At 36.1% G+C, this 20,483-nt stretch overlaps 1 protein-coding gene across 1 annotated transcript; it reads left to right on the forward strand.

Moving 5' to 3' along the window:
- Positions 1-142: 142 nt before the first annotated feature.
- On the forward strand, positions 143-20,065 carry LOC139134264 (uncharacterized). The gene is made up of 7 exons (XM_070701168.1): positions 143-211; positions 642-1,107; positions 1,728-1,860; positions 2,301-2,435; positions 10,057-10,131; positions 18,394-18,708; positions 19,301-20,065. Exons 2-7 carry the CDS (start codon positions 983-985, stop codon positions 19,607-19,609), a joined length of 1,092 nt encoding a protein of 363 aa, XP_070557269.1. The 5' UTR covers positions 143-211; positions 642-982; the 3' UTR covers positions 19,610-20,065.
- The last annotated feature ends 418 nt before the right edge of the window (positions 20,066-20,483 follow it).

The following is a 20,483-nucleotide window of genomic DNA, read 5'->3' on the forward strand; positions in this document are numbered from 1 at the left end:
CAATGTACCAGATGACTACACTTTGCGACATAAACGAGAATACCACAAGTGTGAACTGTTCCCAGCTGCAATAAATTATCGACGAAATACATAGACATTACTAACTGGCTGAATCAACCGATATTCCCTCCATTGTCTCCATAGAAACAACATGATCATGGCGAAACTGGTCTCCAACTGGTTTTCCCTAACACTTTATACATTTATAAAGGTGTGTATGTAGTTTTCTCAAATGGTCTTCGAGTGTGTTTCTTATGAACTACTGACTGAGTATCTTACTTAACTTAAAGCAATGTGCTACGTTACCCTAGCACCGGATAATTGATGCTCAAATTGTAATAATATCAAATTCACATCATTGGCTGTTTTATATATGCTAATTAGTGTGAACACGCATGGTTTGCTCAGTCCCAAGAATGTTATTATCATCTTGTAAATATAAATAGATAAATAAATAAATGAAACAAATGGTTATGCAGCTGTATTTCACAAATTCTGCATCAGCAAAGAGAAGCAGTGTTTTACTTCACGAACCTCTTTAAAGTTTTCAGGCATTGTAATATCTGTCTCATTTGATATTATAAATCATTTGTCGTTCATGTCTTTCCAAGTTCACCAGAATTTATTATGTGTGATTCCAGTTCGTCGTCGGAAAGCACCTTCTCAGGCTTGTTACGTCAATACAGCATGAAATCGACCAGAGCGATAAAGTTACGGAAGTGGACATTGGGCAACATCTGAATGATGAGTAATTGTATCATTTTATCTGTTCAGTTTTGTAAATTGTGCAGAGACAGTAATCTTCAATCATTTGATCAGCGACTTTACTGTTTGGTATTCGAAAATGTGTTTACTGCATGCTTTTTTGGAAGTAAGCAGCTACCAAATTGTTCTCTAAATTTTTAAATATATCAAATTTTGTTTCTGTGCACATGGTGAAGTCAAAGATGACCTTTACCGTCTCTTCACGGAGTTACTGACGATGGAACGACAACAACATTACCTGTTCCCTCCGCCCATTAAATATATGTTCGATTATTTGGATACCCTGGCCGAGCGTTATGGCAGCGGTGACCCTAATGAGGTATTTACATGGAAAGCAGACAGGTACGTAGGGATATCATTTTGCTTTTGGGTATGAAGGAAACTAAAAGTCTAAACATTCATCTTTTAATGAAGAAAATCTTCATTGACAATAGAATCATGAAATAAATGCGTACTATATCAGTCGTTTGTAAGGGTGCTGAGCTTGTAGAGGCTTTTTAACGGTATCTGTTCTGAAATGAAGTGCGTTTCCATGCAAGTTTGCATTGATATTTTGACAATTTAAAATGTTCGTGTATCATAGTACTGCATACAAGGACGACAGTTATCACTTGCTTAGGAAGGCGAAGAACCTCAGTCAATCGACAAATAGGGAAACCCTTTGCAGATACATGTACATTTACGCCAATTCACATTTCATTAGTCAGACAGTCGGTCATTCATTCGGAAATCTGTTTGTATATCTGATATTTCTTCTACGTTTGGCATTAGAATCTACGATAAATTGGTTTTAGGCATGGCAATATACCCAATCCGGTCAAATACCAGTGCTACCTGACCTTATATAGATGCCTGGAAGAGATGTATATGGAATTATATGTGATTTTACATAAAACCTTATTTTATGTGCAAAATACATTATTTTTTTCTGGTGCTCTCTTCTCATATTCTATTTTACACAGTTTGATGTCAACACTTTGGCTTAAAATGATAAGATGTCCACCATATGTGCTTGACATCAATCCTTCTGAGGGATTGCTTGCGACTTTTGATATAGCAGCAACGATGTTTACTGAAATCTGCTCTGCAACAAAGGTAAATCAGTAGTTATAAATGTAGACATACCGGTATAAGTGGCGACACACAGAAATTGTGACATACAGTCACACATTTGTCGCAATCCCTCTTTGGAAAATATGTAACCTATGTAACGTATGTTACGTATATATGTATGGATATATGTGTGTGTGTGTGTGTGTGTGTGACTGACTGACTGACTGTCTGTCTGTGAGTGTGTGTCTGTATGTATATATGTATGTATGTATGTATGTATGTATGTATGTATGTATGTATGTATGTATGTATGTATGTATTTGTGTGTGCTATGTACGTGTGTGTATGCTTGTATGTATGCACGTTTGAAGGTGTGTGCTCACGTAACCATATCGTACGTATGTGTACATGTCTGAACCCTTGTATGACTAGATCTATCTATGTATTGCTCGTAGTGTATCGTATTGTATGTTTTTCCTCAGAAATCACTCGAAGACGAAAACAAAGGACATATCTTGATGTTCAGACCCACCTTGCTCACTTACTTTGAGGATGTCAAATGCTTGCCAAACATCGATGATTTTGCATTTGGAAAATTCCTGAAGTCTAACTACCAGGTGAATGCTAAGATTAAGTTCGGTTTTGGCGTTTAACACAGGGTCACACTGAAAATTTATCATTATTCGAACACGATTGGAACTAATTTGGGATAAGGCCTAAAAAAAATTGTGTGTTTCCGGTAACCCGACCTACCCTAGTTCAACCCCCCGACCCTAAACTTTGTTTTTGAGCTTGAAAACAAATCCCGCGAGATTGGCTGGGAAAAGTTTTAAATCACGCGTGATTTCATGACGTCATTAAACAACAATAGTGACTGCTTGTGCAAGCGTGTTTTCCGTAACATGTGAGAAATGCGATCACGTTCAAGAAAAAATGTAAAAAGTGTGAGAGGCTCCCCACCTTACTATCCAAAATGTTTTCAGTGTGTCGAGTTTGTGTTTGATTCGTTTCAAGAAAGTGTTCCTACATTTTTATCCGATTTTTTGTGTTAATGAAAATGTTTGTTTCGCTCGGATATTTGTAGGGAAGTTTGGATTAGTGTGTCCGGTAATGTTTTGTTTGTGTGGGGAAAGCTTATGGCGATTGTAAAAAGTGTGAAAGAGGCTCCCCACCTAACTGTCCAAAATGTTTTCAGTGTGTCGAGTTTGTGTTTGATTCGTTTCAAAAATGTGTTCCTACATTTTTATCCGATTTTTTGTGTTAATGAAAATGTTTGTTTCGCCTCGGATATTTGTAGGGAAGTTTGGATTAGTGTGTACGGTATTGTTTTGTTTGTGTGGGGAAAGCTTATGGCGAGACGCAGCCGGACCTATGGTGTTACAAAGTTGATGAGTGGCCCTTTGACGCTTGCGTTTCGAAACCCGAGTGTGGTTTCTCATCAGTCGCAATGTAGATTCTTTCGTTAGTTTGTGTTTGTGAAAATTTACTTTAATGTATTTTAGTTAGTCAGGTGGCTTAACAAAAATATCGTTACACGGATGACAAAAGTGCCAAATTTGCTACAGGTGTTCGCATATATGTGTAGATCAATATTAGCTATTGCTCCAAAAATTTTGGCCACCAGAAAGGCTCGATGACGTCATAAATTCAAAATGGCCGCCATTATAAGGCTTAAAAATGGTAAAAGACGTCTAATTCAGGCAGTTTTCAATATTTTTAGAATGAACCGACACAAACATCCCAAATTACAAATACAACATAAAATTGATGCAAATCAATTATTATGATGACGTCATAAAGCCAAAATGGCTGACCAAATTCAAAATATCCTCCATATTATCGTCTGATAATGTTCAAATACTGTTAATTAAGCCTGTTTCCAGCATTTTATCCCCTGTACTGAAATTAACACCCCAAATTATAGACAAAACATATAATTGATACAAATTCATTATTGTGATGACGTCATAAAAGCAAAATGGCGACCGAAAATTACAAAAGACCTATTATGAAGTTCACTGTGCTTAGTAAAATAGCCAATTTACGTGACAAAATAATACTTTAAAGGTAATCTACAATTTGTCTTGATAATCCATAAGCTCAAAATAAATGATAAATGTACTAAAACTTAGCCAATAAGCCCAACACAAATTACAAACTATTATAAAATTATTTATTTTTAACAATGACCTCTGTCTGAAAAACTGAACCAATATAAAGGAAATAAAGTTATCTTCACCCATAGGTTCTACCTTTGAAAGTGTTACGTTATAGTGAGTAGATCAATAGTGATGTGATCTCATGATAATGAAAAACATGGCGAGAAACCGGTAAATAAATCATGCCTTGACCCTTGTCATGTGACCTTGGTCCCTGAAAAAAGGTTTTATGTTTGTGATTTTGGTCTAGACTTTTGCTTTCTTTGTTTCAGAAGCCTTTTTCGTTTGAATTTTCTTGGATTTTTATGTTTCGATGACATGTGTGGTGACATAGTTTTGTGCTACAGTTACTGTAGTTCTCTTTTTGGAGGATGTACCGGCCTGAAAAAGATCGTTCGGTCAGGGTTTTATGAACAAAAAGAAGACTATTTTTTGCTTTTTGAATCTAGCTTAGCTTACTTTTTTGCAGCCTTCGTGAGTTTTATGAAAAGCGTCTTTGCCTTTCGTTGTTCACTTACCAGACTGGTTAGGAATTCAAAGATGAAGGAAACTGCAAAAAACGTGACCAGACGAGTTTTGCTGTTTGGAAACCCAAAACATAAAAACATAAAAAAAACACCAGGAAGAACATAAGCAGAAATGGAAGGTTAAACAAAGATAAGAACTCAGAAAGATTCTCAGATTCATCAACGATTTTGCAAATCAAACCTTATTCAAAGCATTAAGTAAAGGCTTGAAATTTATTCCCACTCCAGAGTGTCTAGCAAAATTGTCGTATGAGATATCAACAAATTTATTCGCATCATAACATTATGCGATATCATGAGAAACAATCAATCAATCAATCAGACATCTGTTCTAAGATAAGTACATGTTCAACACTAGTAACCGCCGAAAACCCAAAAATTGTAAACTGTCTCGAAGCAACTTAGATCGATAGAGGAATTCCATTCGCAACCCACTTCAGAAAGAATATGCCTCTGGCAGAAAAGACTGCCATAGACAATCTGTCTAAAAACAAACAAATCTTAATGAAACCCATCAATAGCAATTGTGAATAAGATAAATGACATTAAAGAAAGTTATTGACAGCTGCGAATTGAAAAATGTTCACTAATACACTTGGCGACATTGACTATACAGTGGATATTGTATACGAAATCATTTATCTGCGACAAGAAGATCATTGACGAGGTGATTTACAGTTTCCCCATTCCCATAAGTAGAATAATTTGTACACCACGATGGTATCTCCTGCCAAAAATACACAAAACCAAAGCAGAAGAAACAATCATCACCCTACGTCTCAATAGAAATGGCTGCTCAAGCCCAATAAAACAAATGTCGGAATTTCTAGACCTTGTCATAAAACCAATCGTCCAAAACGACTTTTAAATGCCAGGGACACAAAAAACTTTATTCTCTAGTTAGAACCAATTAAAAACAAGCAAACTCTATTCTGGTAACATAAGACGTGGTATCAATGTAGAAAAACATGCTAAAAATGAAGCCATAAATGCAGCGATCGTAGCGTTGGACTTTGAAACAGTACTGCCAACTGGTATGATACAAAAACCCACCATCAATGTACATGAAAGCCTTAACTGTCGATTATTCTGAAACGCAACATAGAAAAATACAAACGAATCTATGGATGCAGTATGGGCTCACCAGAAATAGCTGATATCATATACCATGAAACGGAGAAAGTTATATTAAATCCCAAATCCGGTCAAATATTCGTATGGAAATTTAAAAGATGACATGTTCATGGTGTACACAGGAATTGAACATCAACTTTTAACATTCAGAACATTTGTCAAGGAGTGCAACGCCCTGTACTCTACGTTCAAGTTGGAAATTCATAATTGAACATTCTATCGACAAAATCTCATACCTTGACGCAATTGAGAGAGATGGCTCGATTTTAAAACCCACAAAAAACCATCTGACGATATTTATCTGCCACCGACTTTCAAATGCTTAATTGAAAGTGAATTACTCAGATATGTAGATGCAACAACAATATGGACTTCATATTAAGATCAATTTCTCAACGCAAAATCTTCAACAAAGAGATTACAAAAAGAAAACATAGCTTGTATAAAAAGAATGTAACAAACGTCAGCCATAATTCATCAACAAAAGTTATGATGTAACAAAATACTAGTCAGCACAACCTCATCAAAACCAGCCTAATCAAACAGTGTGATAAGAATCTGGAAATTATGAAGGGCGATTAAACGCTGGCCATGGTTTTCCAGAAAACCTATAATAACGTATGAAAGGAAGAAAAACATACAACATATCCTCCTTCAAGCAAAATTCAAACACAAGGAGAGTACAAATGAACGGTCTGAGCAACAATTCACGCAAAATTCTGACCAAAACATAATGATTTTAGCATCTCTCTTTGATGAACAATGGCTACCATTAAAATGAGCATGTGGGAATACAAAACCATTCAAGTGACTGAAGAAGGGACCCACTTTGGCCCGAAACGCCACTAGGAGGAATAACCAACATAAAACCTTATTTCCGGGACCAAGGTCACATTACGAGGGTCAAAGCACTATCGATTCACTGGTTTCTCACCATTTTCCCTTATCACCAAACCACATTGATCTACCCACTATACCGTATCACAAGCGAAGGTAGAACCAGTGTGTGAAGTTGCCTTCATTTCCTTTATATCGATTCGATTTTTCAAACACAAACCATTTTTAGTAATCAATAATCTCATAAGAGTTTGTTAATTGTGTTGAACTTATTGGCTAAGTTTTGATACATTTATCTTTTATTTTAAGTTTATGGCATATTAAACAAACTGTACATTACTTTTATACTATCATTTTGTCACGTAAATGGGCTATTGTACCAAGCATAGTAAACTTCATAATCGTCCATTTTGTAACTTTCGGTTGCCATTTTGGTTTTATGACGTCATCTTAATAATTAATTTGCATCAATTATCTGTTTTGCCTGTAATTTGGGGTGTTCATTTCAGTTCAGGTGATAAAATGCTGAAAACAGGCTTCATTAACAGTGTTTTAACATTTTTAGACAATTTTATGGCGGACATTTTGAATTTGGTCGGCCACTTTGGCTTTATGACGTCATCATAAGAATTAATTTGCATTAATTCAATGTTTCATTTATGATTGAGAAGGTTTGAGTCAGTTTATTTACAAGAATAGTGAAAACTGGCTGAATAAACTGTATTTTACCATTTTTTAAGCGTTATAATGGCGGCCATTTTTAATTTATGACGTCTTCGAGCCTTTCCGGTGGCCCAAATTTTTGGAGCAATAGCTAATTTTGATCTACACACATATGTGAACCTCTGTAGCAATTTGGCACTTTTGTCATCTGTGTAACGATCTTGCTGTTTTTGTTGCTAAGCCACCTGACTAAGTGGTCTTGCTCTTCGAATAGCGAGGCAAGAATATCAATGTTGGGGTCTCGTTGTGAGTCCGTTTGGTGGTCTGGTTTGTTTGTTTTTTGTTTCTTTACTTCTGTAAATTTTGTTTTGACTAGTGTGTCTTTTAGGTTTTTGTTTCTCTTGTAAGCAATGATTGGTGATTCTGAGAATAGATTCCTTAGTGTTGAGTCCTTCTCCAGTTCAGCCAAATATTTGAAAAGACTTCCCTTAAGATCTTTTGTTTTATGTAGGGCTGTATGTTGTACTGAAGATGAGTTTGTTTGTTGCTTCTTTACGTGTACTTGTACAGTTTGTTAGTGTATTACGAATACTGTGGTTTATTTTTTCTGTTATATTGGTGATTTCATTGTTTTTGTATTCTCTGTCGAGTAGTTTGTTTCTAAAGAAAGCGACTTTTTTAGTAAAGTCGTCATTGTTGTTTCAAGTGCGGGCGTATCTAAGGATTTCACCTTTGATAAAGCCATTAAATGTTGCTGTCGGGTGACACGATTCTCTATGTAGAAATTGGAATGTGTCTGTTGGTTTAGTATGTGTTTTGATGTCGAGGATATTTTCTTTGTGGTATCTTGCACCTTTCAAGTTGAAAACTACTACATCTAGGAATGTAATTTCTTGTGTTGAGTTTTCGTATGAAAATTTAAACGTTGGGTGCATTGTGTGGATTTTTTGAATAAAGTTAGTGAGTTCGGTTTGTGTTCCCAGAAAGATTGCAAAGACATAATCTCTGAATCTTTTCCAGAAGTGAATGTTGTTGTGGTTGTTTACGATTATTTTCTTTTCAAGTTCATGAAAAGCAATGTCTGCTATCTCTGGCGAGGCATTCAATCCAATGCTGCAGCCGCGGGTTTGGCGGAAATATTGCTTGTTAAATTCAAAACTGTTGTGTTTTAGAAATAGTGAAAGCATTTCTATTAAGTCTTCCGTGGGTGGTTTTTTGATGCCGTAATTTGTTTGAAGCGAGGTTTGTGAGTTTAATGTTTCACTGACTAGCCGAATCGCTTCGTCGTGAATTGTGTTTGTGTCCATCGACACCACGTCGAGTGTTACAAGAAATGCATGTTGGGGGAAATTTGTTTTTTTCTATTTCTTGTATGAAGTTTGTTGTGTCTTTTATATTTGACGGTTGTTGCTGGACCAGTGGTTTTATCATGGATGTAAAAATCATCCATGAAGTAATCCAGGAATTTTGAAATTCTGTTAGTGGGACTGGAGCAGCCACTAAATATTGGTCTCCCTGCAAACGTTGAGTTTTCAGGCGGCGGTTTGTGAATTTTAGGCAATAAGTACCAATGCGGGGTACGGATTTTTATGTTGTTTGGATCGAGATACTTATAAGTATCATGGTCGATGTGTTTGTTCTCGTACATTTTGTTTAATAGTTCGTGTACTTTGTTTACTGTTTGTTCTGTGTCTAGTTGTGTATAATACTGAGTGTTGCGGAATTGTCTTTTGCATTCGTGTATGTAATCTTTTGTGTTGACAATGACGATGCCTTGACCATTGTCGAAGGGTATTCAAATTTTCACATTTTCTTTTTTGCAGAGGAAAAAAAATTACCAAAAAAAAATTATTTTTCCTACCTACCTACCCTATTTCTGAAGAGCATGTTACAGGAAACACACAATTTTTTTTTTGCCTAACTGGACGGTGAAATAAAGTCGGTTTTGTCCGCAAATGTAACCTCATCCACTTTTCTTTTTAAGTTACACGCTTGTTATTATGAGTAATTTGTAATATTGCAACATTGAGCTATAGGGCACCTAACACTTTTGATAAATTTGAAAAATATGAAGATCCAATTATCCCAAATTAGTTCTAATCATGTTATTCGTCACTTTAAGTAATTTTTACCAGATGTATAAGCCAATCAAGCATAAAAAGTACATAAAAACTTACAATTATTTTAGCAAACCCTTTTCGATGATTCATGTAGTGACACTAAGAAATAGGTCTCCAGTGATATATACAAACTCACTTGTTTTACATCAGTTTAAATATTAGGCAGTACATGCTGCCTTCAATGAGGTCAGAAGGCTAAACGACATAATGTTTTGGTGGACTGGTATTAACGATTTAATGATAATGCTTTGCATAGCCATAGCGCCAATCTACTGGTAACAAGAGCATTTAAGTTTCCTACGCGGGCCAGTAGTAAATATAAGTGGTTCGAAAGTCTTTTTAGAGTAAAATAAAATATACTTTTGACAATTAACTTGCCATTATGAAGTGTAGTTTCAAACTCACATTTTTTAAGTGTCCTGTAATAACATTCTGACATGCCGATGGTATGCAGATTGTCATTGAAATGAACGGGTATTCGCATATGCTAGACCAATCATTTCCTTCTTGTCACATGTTACTCGGCCGTAAATAATTTATAAAGTCTGTTGTAGCTCTCATCACTATCAGTTGTATAGAATGTATTTTAGTATGTTTGCCATCTTTACAAAATACATGCACCTCGTCAAAGATCCTCACATATCACCATAAGTTTGGCAACGTTTTATCATTCGATACTATACTTACCAAAGTATAACGATCACCAAATTGTACTAATATCTCTACCAAATTGATAGTCTTCATCCTGGGATATTCAGTGTCGAGTTTAAGGCGATCATAAATTTGGTTTTCTTTTAGGAACTGGAAGACAAACTTGATGGAAATAGTTCTTTGTGTGAACTGCTAAAGTATGTGATTCCATGCAAAGATAAGGTACGTTCCGATTGGCACGACCAAGTGCGTACTATCAAACCATCATTGCAGTTCGTTGTCAACATTTTAGTCGGGTCGGAAGGTAGGGTTCCCATGCACCCCATGGATGTATTTTTTTAACCTACATTTTTGTAATCCTTAGGGTCTATATTTAATGAATTGTGATGTTCCCAAAATCAAATCGTGTCCCATGGGGTTCATTTGGCGCCATCTTGGCCGCCATCTTGGCCGCCATCTTGGATTTCAACGATGGGGTAAGGGTCACGTATGTACCGCTCGACGGAAACAGAAACAATAAAATACTATAAACGTTACAGTTTTAGAAAGCCAAGATCATGGCCTTTTCATTGATATATAACTTAATAGGGATTAATTAATATTCGAACGTCGATTAGACTTTATATCGGTCATTGGCCGTAAATCGTAAAATTTGCGAAATTTCACACCCAATAATTAAGTTCCCGTTCCTCCAAACAATTTTTCATAAGGTATTTATATATTTTTTGGAAGAACTCAGTGCAATAAACAAGAAAAACAACATTAAAAATATGTGTATTGAGATTTGGCGGGTGCGTGAGCTTGTTTTCTTAATACGCTGTATGCCACATATCCGTGTGTAATATAAGGGGTAGGGGTAATGTTTCCCTTTCTCTTTCGAATCATGAATGATGAAACCATAAAAGTGTTACATTTTTTGAAAGTGCTGCATCAGACCTTTCTAAAAATATATAGATTTATGGGGAAAAGTTGCATATTTAAAAGTTACAAAGCTTAAACCTTTCGGTTTGTGTCGATTTTAAGTGATTTTTTTAAGAACGAAATTACAACATATGGGGTAGGGGTAATGTTTCCCTTTCTGCCTCGAACCATGAATTACGAAACCATATAAATGTTATACTGTTTAAAAGCTCTGAAATGGGCCTTTTCAAACATGTATAGTTTTATTGGGAAAAGTCCATATTTTAAACTTACAAAGCTTATGCCTTTCAGCTTGTGTCAATTTTAAGTGATTTTTTAAGGACGAAATTACAACATATGGGGTAGGGGTAATGTTTCCCTTTCTGCCTCGAACCATGAATTATGAAACCATATAAATGTTATACTGTTTGAAAGCTCAGAAATGGGCCTTTCCAAACATGTATAGTTTTATTGGGAAAAGTCCATATTTTAAAGTTACAAAGCTTAAACCTTTCAGTTTGTGTCAATTTTAAGTCATTTTTTTAAACAAAATTTTAATATAAGGGGTAGGGGTAATGTTTCCCGTTCTGCCTTGAACCATGAATTATGAAACCATATAAATGTTATACTATTTGAAAGCTCTGAAATGGGCCTTTTCAAACATGTATAGTTTTACTGGGAAAAGTCCATATTTGAAAGTTACAAAGCTTATGCCTTTCAGTTTGTGTCAATTTTAAGTGATTTTTTAAACAAAATTATAATATAAGGGGTAGGGTAATGTTTCGCGTTCTGCCTTGAACCATGAATTATGAAACCATATAAATGTTCTACTGTTTGAAAGCTCTGAAATGGGCCTTTCCAAAAATGTATAGTTTCATAGGAGAAAGTTGCATATTTGAAAGTTACAAAGCTTAAGCCGTCCAGTTTGTGTCAATTTTAAGTGAATTTTTGAACAATATGCACAAAACAGTTAGTCCGTTGGCCAGGTATCGAAATCATCCCCTCTAAGGCATTTTACCCACTATGATTTTCTGTTATCTAGTATTCTCAGCTGTCATAATCTGCTTATTTTCCATTTAACTGATGGTGTGTGAGAGTGTAACGACTTGTTTGTGAAGGGCTGTCACGCCCTCGGTAGTAAAATAGTAATGGGTTAGGGGTAACATATTTACCGCTAGTCGGAAACAAAAACAAAAAAGTACCATAAACAATACATTCTTAGAAAGCCCAGATATAAGCTTTTTACTTTTTTTGATAATTATTCGACTTTAGATTGCGCCAATATTCCGTATGTGCATGGCGGTCAGCAGCTGAATCATTCACATAACGAACGTTGATATGGCCTGAAACTTCGGTAAATTCATTCAAGCAAACTCTTGTTTGATTAAGTTGATACTTTTCCTTTCTTTTTTATTTCGAGTATTTGCCATGGCATGACTGAAATGAACCTTGAAACGAAGGCTGTACGTATCTATATTAGTCCGAGCCTGAGCGTGATCTGAGAGCAAACAGATCCGCAGATAATGCGAACGATCGCAACCGTTACCAACAGACTCATTATGCAGATCTCGAGCCATGCCCCAAAACGCCCAACCATACTTGGCACTAATCATGATCCCAGTCCATTTCGAGCCGGGCTTTAAGGGAAGTGCAGTGGCCTTTGAAAGACCCTTTGGTTTGGTTTTGTACCGTAGTATAGGAAGAAAACCCGACCTGTCGTCGTTGCTGTGAATGTTTGTGTTGTTTTTAGCCTCTTTTTGCCTATTTGAAGAATCGTCTTTGCAGCCTTCCATCCTGCGTTCTGTGTAGCGAGTGTCTTCGATCGCTCTCTTAAGTTTGTGATGTACAACTGTCTTGAGTCCCGGTGCTTTATCGGGTGTAGAGGTAAATAGTTAGAGATCAGGGTGATAAATTGGTTGCCGCAGTGTCTTTCCAGGTGTTGCCACTTTTGAAGGAATTCAACACTCGGTATTTTGGCCTGGTAAGTATTCTTGAAGGTGTACCTGTAGGCCACGTGATACTGAATAGAGGGGCCACTTAGGTTTCAACACATTCGATACTCTTGGCTTTCGCTTATTCCCCGTTGTGTGAGTAACTGGGATCGGAAATGGGAAAGGTTTAATTAATATCCATCTTTGCTAATATTAATTCTCGTTTGGCTTACAGATGGCCACCTCTACTTGTTTCGGTGAAAATTTGACTTTCAATTGGACAAAACATTGAGTATGACTTTCTTCTGTGTGTTATTTAGGCCTATGAAAAATATGAAAATTGCATATATATTGTTGTCAAATATCTCAAATCTTAGATTGTAAGAGATAGGCTTAGGCTTCCCTGTAATCATACAAATGAGTTAAATGGGAATTTATTGGAGTAGATTACAGTTATCGAAGAGAATGGTTGACACTATAGAAAGACTTATCTCGGATTGCGCGGACCTAACTATAAAAGAACAGCACAGAATACTTGCCGGATATATTGACTGTTCATGTATAGTACAGGCTAGTACAACATGGAATGTAAAACATACAAATCAAAGAAGTGGCAAATTTTCTCAACTTTTCACAAAGTTTATATTCCATCATTACTATCAGGATTAGGATTTTCCCAATCTATAAATAAGCTATTACTTGATTACACCTTGATTCAGCATGACTAACATTTTGCATTTGCCACGCAACCAGCCATGCCCGTCCCTGGGATCGCGAACAATGCCTTTAACGAAGCTTTTGAACGCTTTTTGTGAATTGTGTAAGAATGTCCTCTCTGTGGAGTATAATGTGTGAAGCCGTTGTCTAGCTCGCTTGACTCTGATGATTATGTTGACTTATTTTTTCTCAGCTGCTGGTGGCTGATCTAGCTTGAAAGTTAGATCAATCTAGTCTCTCTGATTCGATCATGCTGGTGGGAATGGTATCTTCAAGCATTGACCCTAAAACGTCCGTTTGTAGGGTCTTTGCTTCAAAGACGTCAGGGTCTAACATTGGTTAAAATGTCATCCATGATAAGAAACTAATGATAGATTCACTCACAAGGCATTTTAAACATTGAGGTGTCAATGGGAATATAAGCCTTTTTAGTCATTTTCTGAGGTTTGTCTCGCCTTCTTATTGCTTGGTGTAGAGACTGTTTGTTCGCCTTCTGTTTACTATTTAGTTGCGTAATTTGAATGCGTTCTGTGACATTTGGCTTTTCGGGTTTTAGTTCCAGAATTATTGTACTATTGAATTCTAGTACCTAGTCGAAAATGTAATCCTCATTGGGAGTATATAGTGTTCTGCGTTGTAAAATAATTTCGAAAAATTGGTTATGATCTCTTGTTTTCTGGTAAGGAAGGTAAAGTGTTGTCGATCCATCTTATCTTATTATGGAGAAGCTATATTGTGGATTAATGGTGATTGGTTTTTAGCGATAAAAGATTCTCTCGTGTTCCCGTGTGGTATTAAAAGTAACACTATTGATAGTGAGCTCTGCTTTGGCCAGACGGTCACGTGACTGTGCATGTATTTACGATATACTGTAAAGTTGGCCATTCCTATCTCCAAAGTGGGTTTCTTTCACATTGTTTGTATTTTCATCACAAGTTTCAATATACTGATATAATATAGCGATAAACAACCCCTATAAGTTGGGTACACCACTCGAGCTCGGTTTTGACCATTTCACTCCTTATACACACGACTGAAGTTCGTGCGTATATGTTGTTTACCGGTCGAAACCGTGTGGTATCCTTTCAAAGTGGTGCTTTATTGCTAATATATCTCTCGCGATACAATTAAAGAAAAGGGATTGATTGTTGCTGCTGTCATATCAACTTTGCATGACGACTATGACATCCAATTTAGTGTTTGTGGGTTTGGAATATACAATTTTTGACATATTACAGCTGTTAACTTTCTTTCCCTCATTTGCGTTATTGAAATGAGTAAAACGTCTTTTATTAACCACCATTTTAGCTTTTTAGTGCTATTTAATGCCTATAGAGTATTTTTCTATGTTCCTTTTAACAAGTAAATGTCAGTAAAGTAACACAAACTTTTGAGTTTAGGCATTGTCACTGCATAATTTTTTGAGTTTACCCATCAAGCCATATCTTGTTGGAAAAACAACTGCGTTAGTGTTTCAGAGATATGATATTTATGTGGCTTCCTTATTCGCTGCGTTTGGTAGGAGAGGAAACATTACCCATACCCCTATCCCTTAAATGTACATTATAGAGGGATGTACGGCATACCATATATTAGGTAAACAATCGACGCACCCCATAAGTCTCAAGAAGATACACTCTTTTAATGTGTTTTACTTCTCTATTGCATTAAGTTCTTTTAAATGATATATAAATACCTTGTAAAAATTGTTTGGAGGAACATGAACTTAATTATTGGTTTGAAATTAAGCAAATTTTACAATTTACATTTCATGTCCGATATAAAATCTAATCGATTTTTGAATATCGATTTATCCCCATCTGGTTGTATACCAATGGTAAGGGGATTATCTGGGCTTTCTAAGAATGTATTGTTTATGTACTTTTTTGTTTTTGTTTCCGACTAGCGGTAAATATGTTACCCCTAACCCATTCCTATTTTACTACCGAGGGCGTGACAGCCCTTCACAAACAAGTCGTTACACTCTCACACACCATCAGTTAAATGGAAAATAAGCAGATTATGACAGCTGAGAATACTAGCTAACAGAAAATCATAGTAGTTAAAATGCCTTAGAGGGGATGATTTCGATACCTGGCCAACGGACTAACTGTTTTGTGCATATTGTTCAAAAAATCACTTAAAATTGACACAAACTGAAAGGCATAAGCTTTGTAACTTTAAAATATGGACTTTTCCCTATAAGACTATACATGTTTGGAAAGGCCCATTTCAGAGCTTTCAAACAGTTTAACATTTATATGGTTTCATAATTCATAATTCGAGGCAGAAAGGGAAACTTTACCCCAACCCCATATGTTGTAATTTCGTTCTTAAAAATGACTTAAAATTGACACAAACTGAAAAATTTAAGCTTTGTTACTTTAAAATATGGACTTTTCCCAATAAAAATATACATGTTTGAAAAGGCCCATTTCAGAGCTTTGAAACAGTGTAACAGTTATATGGTTTCGTAATTCATGATTCGAGGCAGAAAGGGAAACATTATCCCTACCCCATATGTTGTAATTTCGTTCTTAAAAATGACTTAAAATTGACGCAAACTGACAGGTTTAAGCTTTGTAACTTTAAAATATGGACTATTTCCAATGAAACTATATATGTTTGAAAGGCCCATTTCAGAGCTTTCAAACAGTATAACATTTATATGGTTTCATAATTCATGGTTCGAGGCAGAAAGGGAAACATTACCCCTACCCCATATGTTGTAATTTTGTTCTTAAAAAAATCACTTAAAATTGACACAAGCTGAAAGGCATAAGCTTTGTAAGTTTAAAATATGGACTTTTCCCAATAAAACTATACATGTTTGAAAAGGCCAATTTCAGAGCTTTCAAACAGTGTAACATTTATATGGTTTCGTAATTCATGATTCGAGGCAGAAAGGGAAACATTACCCCTACCCCATATGTTGTAATTTCGTTCTTAAAAAATCACTTGAAATCGAAACAAACCGAAAGGTTTAAGCTTTGTAACTTTTAAATATGCAACTTTTCCCCATAAATCTATATATTTTTAGAAAGGTCTGATGCAGCACTTTCAAAAATGTAACACTTTTATGGTTTCATCATTCATGATTCGAAACAGAAAGGGAAACATTACCCCTACCCCTTATGTTACACACGGATATGTGGCATACCGCGTAATAAGAAAACAAGCTCATGCACCCACTAAATCTCAAGACACATACTTTTAATGTTGTTTTTCTTGTTTATTGCACTGAGTTCTTCCAAAAAATATATAAATACCCTATGAAAAATTGTTTGGAGGAACGGGAACTTAATTATTGGGTGTGAAATTTCGCAAATTTTACGATTTACGGCCAATGGCCGATATAAAGTCTAATCGACGTTCGAATATTAATTAATCCCTATTAAGTTATATATCAATGAAAAGGCCATGATCTTGGCTTTCTAAAAATGTAACGTTTATAGTATTTTATTGTTTCTGTTTCCGTCGAGCGGTAAATACGTGACCCCTACCCCATTGTTGAAATCCAAGATGGCGGCAAAGATGGCGCCAAATGAACCCCATGGGACACTATTTGATTTTGGGAACATCACAATTCATTAAATATAGACCCTAAGGATTACAAACATGTAGGTTAAAAATATATCCATGGGTGCATGGGAACCCTACCCTCCGACTAGACTATTTGGTCAATTGTCACATGACATGGCTGTGGTAGGAGGCCGTACAACGTCGGGAACACGCAGCATCGTACGCAGGGCTATACTCAGTACTCACACGCTCAATTCAGAGAACTTCGAATAGCCGTAACTTTATCAAATCGAGTCCGATTTTCATGCGACTTTCATCGATCGAATCGTACTTACATCAGCTTACAATACGTGAAGCATCGGCGTTGAGAAACATGTGCGGACATCCCTAATCCTCGGATCTTGCCAATCAGTGACTATCAGTCACTGATGTATCGCATACAACTGATGTGAGTGATTGATATGGCCGCCTGCCTTGCAGTTCGCAGGGAAATAAAACACGAAACATCTGGATACAAACGATTGATAACCCTTCACTTCCTTAATACACGACCTATAGTGCTCGTAAAATTATGAGGAATTTAGCTGTTTCGAGTTTGGTTACCTTGTTGTCAACTTTCTTCGGTCATTATAAAGTACACCATCGACTCTATATTGAAAATAATGAGTGAGATGTGGGATCACCATCCTGTTTTTGTTTTTGCAGCTCGCGAAATGCTCATGGAAAAAACGGGGTACCAAGACCCACCCCTTACTTTTTTATTTTGTCCACCCACTTCACAAATTTTGAGTGGTAGGACCCCTATCTTGTTTTTTTTCTGGATCTTCCCATTTTTATTTGATCCAGCCTTTTTCCCGAATCACCACAGATACTATCTGAAATAATTTTGAAACTGTATTCTCCCACCCTTCACTTTTTTCTGGATCCCACAAATATCTAACAACCCCATTTTTTATTTACGCCAGCGCTAACCCCCATCCCTCATTTTTTAAATTACGCAAACGATTTTCTTTAATTTGGATCTACCACTACAATAGTACCCCCCTGTTTTTTTAACCCTAACGATTTTTTTCTGGATGTTACCCCCACCTCGTTTCTTTCATTACCCCCAGATTATTTCTGGGTGTACCCCTCCTTTTTTATTCACCCAGGCGATTTTTCTTCTCTGTCTGCCACAGTACCCCCTGCGTTTTTATACCCAGCAATTTTTTTTATCTTGGATACCCCCGGTGGTTTTTTTAACCCCAGCAATTTTTTTCTAGATCCTCACAAATATTTAAAATAATTTTAAAACAATCGGTGCGCCGTACAAAACATTCAGAAATTCGCGTGGCATTTAAGAGGTTCTAGAAAGGCAGAAGCTACTCGTATATCTCTTTCTAGCTATATTCGATTCTCTTATCTACATTAAAAGGTAGCCAATGCATTGGAAAGAAATGAACACTGTAAAAAGGAAAATCATGCTGCTAAACTGGAAGAGATAATGTCATCCTTCAGTGTACACGACTATGAGCAAATTCCTTCTCAGTACATGACACTGCAACTAAAACCGAACAATTTGTATGAGAGATTGCATCGTCAGCCGGTTGAACGGATTACTGTTCCCGAGACAGAGCAAACTAAAGGATCACTAAAGGAGTTGTCATCTGGGGAACCTACTCAGCACTACCAAACACTTCAACCAGTACAACACCCAGAGTACAGTACTCTTCATATAGGACCTATGCAGGTCAGCTTCCTTATCACTGCTTCGTGACTTCTTTGTATATTTAACCAACACATGTCATTATTAAATGTAATTGTACAAAAGACTAATCACACGGTAATAAATTAAATTCAGAATAAGATGAACATACAACCATGCATAATGAGATTAAACATTTGGCATACCGCAATACCATATTCTGAGGACAGATTGTGGTGAGGATTGGATAATATACTGATTAAATTGATATCCATTTTACTGAAAAAGATTTTAGTTACTGGCACAATAACCGGTGTTAGCAAGTTAATGCAACTTAATGAGCTTTGGTACTGACTTGAAACAGTCACGGTTAATAGTTACCGCTTTGGTGCAAAACTGGTGTATGTCAGATGTGCAAATGGAGGGTTGCTTTTCTTGACGTGATTATTTTTACTGCTCAAATGTAACTGCCATTATGACATTATGTACTATTTCCTAACCAGAAATTAAACAATGTTAATATGATTTGACACTGAATTAAGGGATTCATACTCGGTGAGAAATATATTTCTATAGCAGAAGTACATTTTGCTTTTTTCAAACCGCCAATCGATTGTTTTATCGTATGTATTCTCAGTCCCCCGTCGCATCAGAAAATAACTGGCCGAGCAACAAGAAGGATCAAGCTGCTAGATCTAGAGAAGACGAAGTTCCCATTACCGTAAGATCTACAGACTACGAGATGACTACATCGAACTACACAGAATTAAAGCCGAGGCCAATCAGTATTTATGAAAAATTTGATCTTCGCTCAGGAAATGAGACGATCCGAAGTACAGAGCAACAGTCAGGGCTGCAGAGTGAGCTGATTGGTGAAGATAACTCACAAGACTACCAAACTCTTCAGCCGGTACCGCATTTAGAGTACACAATGCTTCAAAGCTAAGTGTAAAATCATAAACGGAATACAAACTGTCAAATCATCATTAGTCATAATTTCCGAACTGAGTATAGAAAAGGTTGCAAAGCAAAGCAATTAGAATTTTGTAATGTAATCGGGTGGCAAATATTTTCTTTGTCAAGTAAATTGGGTTTACCTATTGATATATTCAATTATATGACTGGGCGTAGCTTCGCACAACAGCTGGGTCTTATACAATTCGCTGCATCGTGTATCGAGCAATGTCGATGATTTTAAGCAGCTGTATGTAGCCAAAATTATAATATGTTAATGATTATTATTCATAAATGACAGCTAATGTACCAGCAACAATAATGTTTACGAATTGTTCCTAGGAACAATGGCATCATTTTGACGATATTTTAAGTTTTATGTATTCCTTTGAAGATGACGCCAGATCAATCATAAATACTTCTATGTACTTACTTACTGACTTACTTACTTACTAATCACCCACTCACTCATTTAATTGCTTACTTACTTACACTAACTTACTTACTTAACTAATTAATAAATTAATTACATTACATTACATTACATTACACTACATTACATTACTTTACATTACATTACATTACATTACATTACATTACATTACATCACATCCCATTACATTATACGTGACGTTATGTATGGTTGTTGTTTTAATTCCATACTTGGCGAAGCAATCACAACTCAATATCACTGGACAATTTACAAGTTTATGATAAAATAATGCAGCAAGAAATATATATTCACTCGTCAGCTCTATTGTCTATCTAAGAACAATTCGAAACGTACATACAGCTTGCAGTACTGACAGTGTTTATCATGAAAAGGATTATGTCATTTATAGTCATTTTGAGGGACAGCTTGTATT

This window comes from Ptychodera flava, chromosome 6 (genome assembly GCF_041260155.1).
Source record: "Ptychodera flava strain L36383 chromosome 6, AS_Pfla_20210202, whole genome shotgun sequence".
Taxonomy (NCBI): domain Eukaryota; kingdom Metazoa; phylum Hemichordata; class Enteropneusta; family Ptychoderidae; genus Ptychodera; species Ptychodera flava.

Coding starts and splice junctions, on each gene's coding strand:
- LOC139134264 (XM_070701168.1), top strand. CDS start 983: ATGGAACGACAACAACATTACCTGTTCCCTCCGCCCATTAAATATATG. Junction 1,108..1,727: donor TTTACATGGAAAGCAGACAG/GTACGTAGGGAT, acceptor TATTTTACACAG/TTTGATGTCAACACTTTGGC. Junction 10,132..18,393: donor TGATTCCATGCAAAGATAAG/GTACGTTCCGAT, acceptor CTACATTAAAAG/GTAGCCAATGCATTGGAAAG.